At 40.4% G+C, this 6493-nt stretch overlaps 1 protein-coding gene across 1 annotated transcript in view; it reads right to left on the reverse strand.

The window, feature by feature from the left end:
• Nucleotides 1-470: 470 nt before the first annotated feature.
• The window catches only part of LOC143021901 (uncharacterized), a 13564-nt gene continuing 7541 nt past the window's right edge, over nt 471-6493 (reverse strand). The window contains exons 3-4 of the mRNA XM_076179726.1: nt 4548-4709; nt 471-3108 (exon numbers count right to left, since the gene is read on the reverse strand). Coding sequence (XP_076035841.1) covers nt 2230-3108; nt 4548-4709 — 1041 coding nt within the window. The 3' untranslated portion in view covers nt 471-2229. The remainder of the gene's footprint in view (nt 3109-4547; nt 4710-6493) is intronic.

The raw sequence follows: 6493 nt of genomic DNA on the forward strand, positions 1-6493 counted from the left end.
ACCCATTCCATCCCTAAATACACTCCACTCCACTCCACCCTCCCTCTTATCATAGCACCTTCTGGGGTTATTGTGGCAAAGTAACATGCAGTTGATACTTCAGGGTCTATATGGGGCGCCCCTATGGACCAGAGCCACACATCATTTTGTCTGTGATAGAGGGAAACTCTGTTAATAGAGAAATTATGACACTTTTATACTACGACTGTCCCTCCGTTATGCTGTCCCCCAACCCCTTGTTACTGTCCTATACAATTTCTCTGAATATACATTTCCTTTTTTGCCTACCTACCCTGTGGTGGGGGCAAAAGAATACTGCCACCAAGTATTTCCACTTGGATCGTAAGAGGCGAGAAAAAAGGGACGGGGATTGGGACCAGGCATCCTTCTCCCTGTAGCCCCACAGGGGACATTCCTAAAAAAAGTGAAGTAAAGGCATACTGTATATGGGCAAATAAAATAAATAGCAGATAGCTTTTTATTATTATTATATTAAAGTCATTGTTTTATGCTCCAACTGTATTAAGATATGGAATGTTACCAGTATCTTATATTATCCTTACCTATCAAATGGTATTCCATAACTGCCCTCACCAAGCCATTTTAATTAGCTGGGATTCCTTTCTTGGTGTAATGGTTAACCTCCCCTTGATTAATCCTTTCCAGATTAAGCAGAACTTGGTCTATAATTGCAGTTGCCATCAGACTATGTTATTCAATAGTATGTGACTCTCTTTATCAGGTGACAGTGGTTTTCAATAGGTTTGTTTTCTTGTTAATTTTTACTGTCAGGTCCTTGATATAAGGACCACAGCTAAATAACATGACCTGGTGAAGCCACACTTAAGGAGTTAATGTTGAATAGAGGAAGATAACATTCTGTGTCTTAATATATGGTGTTCACTGTCTGTGATAATCCTACAAAGTTTTTTATCAATTGGAATATACATTTTTCCAGTACAATTATGACATTCCAGCAGGTATTTCTTTTACAAGGTCACAAAGGTCCTACAGCCATTATTCAAGACCAGAGCTAAAATTGAAGGTATGATCTACATTACAAAAATGAAAACAGGCTCCAGTCATTATAATCAGTCTAATTGGTAAATTGCCTTTCACATGTGGATCTAAAAGGCTATGTAGATATCAAATTTTTACATAAATATGATAGCTTGGTATTGTGATCTTCAGTGAATAATGTTTACTTTTGAACTATTTTAATTTCTTCAACCTTTCTGAATACTGCCAGGAAGTTTCTGCACAATAAGGTAAACATGCAAAATATTTTGGTTACTCAGTATATTTCATCACAAATACAATTTAATATCACAAAAATAAAAAGACATCCCCAAACTCTCAGGATGTAGACTATCTAGAGGTACATGTATGTCCCTCCCTGATGGCCTCTTCCCCCTTTTGAGAAGAGGAAAAGGCCAAATAGAAGTAGGTGGAACAATTTCACTGACCATATAGTCAGTGATGGGAGTAAACTTCCTGCAAAAATGGTGGCATGTAGTGCAATTTGAAGTCTTAACTACTTAATATAATTTTATAATTACCTGCTCCTATTTCTGCATTTATTCATCTGTCTATAGGCTGATTTATGTACTTTGGATTTAACCTTGTTATAGACTGGGTATCATGCCATTATGCTTTGCCAATGTAATTCATTGAAATGTACACTCACACACACCTAAAGCATTGTCCCCTATTATAGGGGAGTAGCCCAGCCATCTCACACCTAGTTATTATCCCTCTTATCTTAGTTTCCTATGGATCAAGGGTCATACTTGTCCCACACCAACTACTAAGGACTTGTTATCTAATTCTAGTTTCAAAATATGAGAGAAATTTGTAGCTGTTGGAGCAGTCATCTATGTCTCACGTAAACAAATAAGTTAGGCAAGCAGCAGTCTCTAATAACCTCTGTATCTTCATCCAAAGCCTTTGTAAAACCCTTACGAAATGTTCATATATGCTTGTCCTCAAATGATCCATCATTCCGGGAGAGCAAGTCACTTTTCTGTGTACTGACATGGTTGCATCCTGGTAGCAGTTTTGCTATGTGTTTGCTTTTTACAGGCTATACCCAGAGTTGCTGTCCAAAAAAAGGTGATGCCTCATATGATGCCAGCATTTGCACATTCCTATAAATTTGTGTGAGATCATCATTACAAGGTGGGAACAAAGTCAACATCTAGTTAGTCGAGTGTAAAAAATACTATGTTTCTAGAAGATTCCTGGGATCATACGGTATGGGACAACTTTACAATATTCCTTCCAATACTGTCCATACTTAGCACTGCACTTTTCCTCATCCCTGAAGACACGGTGGACAAGAAGGACAGTTAGGAAGATGGCATAAAGGAAGGGCCAGATCCCAAGGCCAAGTCCAGGCAAACACCAGCATGTGGCTGCCAAGATCTCAAAAACGTAATTGAGTTTCCTAGCAATGCCCCATAGCCCTGACGTTAGGAGTTTCGATCTCCGCATTCCAGTGCTGCTTTCGTAGGTGGCTTCAATGTAAGAGACTTTCCTGCCCCACAGGTGACAGTTCCCATCATGTTTTCTGAAATACTCCTTCTCCCAATCAATTCGATAGTTCATGGCAATGGCACTTAAGCCTACAAGTAGGATCACTAATGCAAAAGCATCAGAGATGACTGGTTTGTTGGCTACTAGGTAATAGGATGAGTATGTGTAGAAGGCAGGCACCCAGACCATGCATCCCCAACAAATGTAGTACCCTGCACGATCCAGTGTTATATCTAGTGTATCAAAGTAGCCTGTCTCCCACAAGTAGAACTTGGCCAAGTAGATGATCTGCAGGATAGCTACTACACCATGGGCCACTGTAACACCATTGCGCATCCACCCAACAACACAGAAGGCAGTGACAAGAAGCAGCCAGGCCATGAGGCCAAAGCGGCAATTGGTCAACTGTTTGACATCAACACCCAAGAGGCGTGGGTGGACCTCCATGCCACGGTAAAACTCGTATGTGAGAGGCATAGGCTCCACTACTTCAGATGACTGGGGAGTCACCTTGCCTTTCACTAGCAAGAAGATGCACAGGATAAAGGCTGCTATGTTACACACAGCCAGGATCTGGAAGGAAGGCTTAAAATGTATTCCTACAAATTATTTGTAAAGGATTATCTAAGTGTAATTCTGATATATATCCATATGATTCTCTAAACTCTATCTTTTTACTTCCTTCTAAATTGTTCTACTTCCAACTCTATTTCTATTCTCATTTCTTTCTCTATTTCCATGTCTATGCATGTAGTGTGATTCACTCTTGAGTAAGCTAACTTATGTACAATGAAACAAGTATAGAGTGGATGTATGCTTTGATCCCCCTTATAATGGGAAAAAAGACATTTATTATGTGTTGTATATATGTAGTGGGGGACTGTCACAAGATAGGCCATGAAAAAGTGACATACATGTATTTGTAAAATCACAAGTTCCAGATAGTGCCAGTTTTCAGTGACTCTCTTACTTCCTACATGGCACAGTGAAGAGGATGAAAAGGACCCTGCAACTGGTACATACACCCAGATTGACTATGGGGGGCAGGGTGCTTCCAGGGGAGATGTGTGATTTGTCACTTGAGGTGACCATAGTGTAATCCGTAAGCACATCTACTTGGCAAATAAGGTAGTCTGGGTTCAAGTACCAGGTGGTACTAATTTTCAGTGACACCCCTTGTATCATACAACACAAAAAACTGGTTATGATAAAGAAAGAGACAGTACCCCAAAAGTGAAGCTCCTTTCCTGTATCTTATCAATTTACTGCTCCAGGTCTCTCCCAGGTAACCGGCAACACGGCCACCAGACTGGCCCATAAGTCACTCACATATGAAATATTATGTTGTCTGGGTAGAGCTTGGATGGGGCAGTGTAAGATGAGGTGCTTGGTGTCTTTTGTGTGTTGGTTGTATTTGGGGCACTTTGACTTTTAGCCAGGCCTATGCTGTGCTGGTAAAGTCTTAGTGTTGGATAGTGACCTGAATGCAAGTATGCTAATGTGGTATTTGTTTCCCTTGGGAGGAATTTTCTGTGGGATTTAAGTATTTTGGTTTCAATGGAGTTCAGTGGATGGTCTTGAAAAGCTTGTTTTGTGATTAAGTGAGAATATGCTTTTGTATGGATTTAATATGTAGTACAGGTGGTAGGTTGTAAATATTTGTGGGGGTGTAATGTGTGGTACAGGTGGAAGGTTGTTGTAGATATTTGTAGATTTTTGTTCCATTCAGTTGGTTATGCTTTTGTGGTGCATTATGGGTAAGACAGAGGGCCTTTGCAAAGAACTATCTTTTTCATGTGGTGTTTTACAGGAAGAATTTTGGTTTGCATACAAGTGTTCTAATCTGTTACACTGGTTTTGGTACATCATTTTATCTCAATGTTTTATTCTATCTAGTTTTTAGGGCTGCTGGTTTCTGGAATGTTGGAACCAAGCCCCTCTCTCAACACTAAACAATGTCATCCGGTGTTGAATGAGTCTGTATGAAGTACAACATGAGAGTAAACGCCCACCTGAGGGAAGCGATCGACCAGAAGCTCCGCTATCCCGGGCCATTTCCAAAGTAGAGCCATGAAGACGACGAAGCTGACACAAAAGTATTGGAATCCATTGGCTGAGTAACGAGGGGTGTAGCCGAAGGACGTAATTGGGCCGTTGAATTGTTTACTTGGGACCTACTCAGCAGTAGTCGCCGTCGTTGTTGTCGTTGCCGTAGTCGTCGTTGGGAAAAAAAGAAAAGAAATAAATGTTTATCATCAAGACGGTGAAGACGAAAGTCTAAACGTTTTTCCACACAAAACTAAAGTCTATACCAGGGGTGTGTAACCTTTTTTCCCAAAGGGCCACTAGTCACGACTCAGTTGGTATGGAGGGCCACATAACCTTACGATCGAAGACATATCATGTGAGATTATACTGATAAAGGTAGATAATTAGTTTGTTACTGATTTCATTTAAATTGGGATCACAAAAATAAGAATTGTCCGAAACGGATGTATTTTCTTTACTATAAATGAGCAAATGAAAGGCTACCGTATCTTATTATTATAATGTACAAACATAAATAATTACTTAATATTGGTTAACTGGGATTATTAACACACGTTCCATACTACAGTACGTGAATCATACGTGTCAGACTCATAAACAGACAGCCAAGGATCACTCAATCTAATAATTAAAATGTTCAAGTAATATGTTATTTTCTGTTCTAATATAATTAAAATATGTACCTTAGTGAACGAAATAGAAAAAATATGGTGAAATTGACACACAAGAATATGAACTTATTCAAACTTTCGGTGGGCTCTAGTTGGTAACTCTCTCTCTCTCTCTCTCTGAGGGCCACATTATAGCTTATCTATTTTTAGGAGAAAGGGTCGCAGGTTGCACAGGGCTGGTCTAAACGTTTTCCTTAGCCATTTCCGGGTGACGGCCATGACCGTCAAAGCTTCGTGAAGTCTACCTGACTTCTCCAGCTACCTGACAAAACATCGTGGTACGCCCTGTACCTATTCACTGAGAGACTTCGTCCTTTTAGTGCGGGGTCTTACCCTCAGCTAAACAGACTTACCAGGAATATTATGACTAAATCTGTAAAAGGCAACATCGTATCAAATTAAGGGCGAGTTATGCAGCTCACACATTATGGACTTATTGACATCCCTACGGATCAGTGTCCCGCAGCATTCATTTATGACTAAGGATTAATCTCCACACAAATAAGAAAGCTGATCACATTTAACTTCTACTACCTTTTTAGTGCCCTCCCTAAATATCATCAGTACCACCTCTACGACGTCGCTTCCTTCGCCCCTTGCGCCTCTTCTCTTCCCCCTTCCCCACTTCTCTATCCCCCTCCCCAACTTCTCCCATCCTCTCACTTTCGCAGTCATCCCCTCACTTTTCCTATTATTCTCCTTTCAATGTTCCCATACTCCTCTTCCCCTTCCTAACCTTCTATCCACCCTCATCCTCTCTTTCTCATACCCTTCATCTTTTCCCTTCTCCACGCCTACTCCTTCCCTGTTTTTCTGCCCCTTCATTTCTTTTCATCTTCCTACGACTAGAGAAATCACTTGGCACATACCAAGGATATAAATTCTACAGTTGTACGGTGTTGATCATAATCCCCTCTGACTGAGCGTATGGTGTTTGGTAATTTTCATTTGAATGCGATCATTGTACATGAGCTTAGGGAAGTGGTCCTGTTTTTGGCATGTAGACCCATTAGCAAAATTATTTTGGGGTATTTCTCACATCACGTTTTGTTGATAGGGAAAATCATCACCGAGGGATTTGTTCGTCTGTCATCACGCCAAGATCGTCATTACTGAGCAGCCAAATAAAATATGGCCGCCATTAGCCACAGTCAAGGTTCAGCTTTTGTGGTATTTTGAATATGAACACGTGTAATACTTCAAATCCTATTAACACGAGAGTAAGGTTTTAATTTCTG

The sequence above is a fragment of the Oratosquilla oratoria genome, chromosome 43 (genome assembly GCF_046742065.1).
Source record: "Oratosquilla oratoria isolate Oo_2021 chromosome 43, ASM4674206v1, whole genome shotgun sequence".
NCBI lineage: Eukaryota > Metazoa > Arthropoda > Malacostraca > Stomatopoda > Squillidae > Oratosquilla > Oratosquilla oratoria.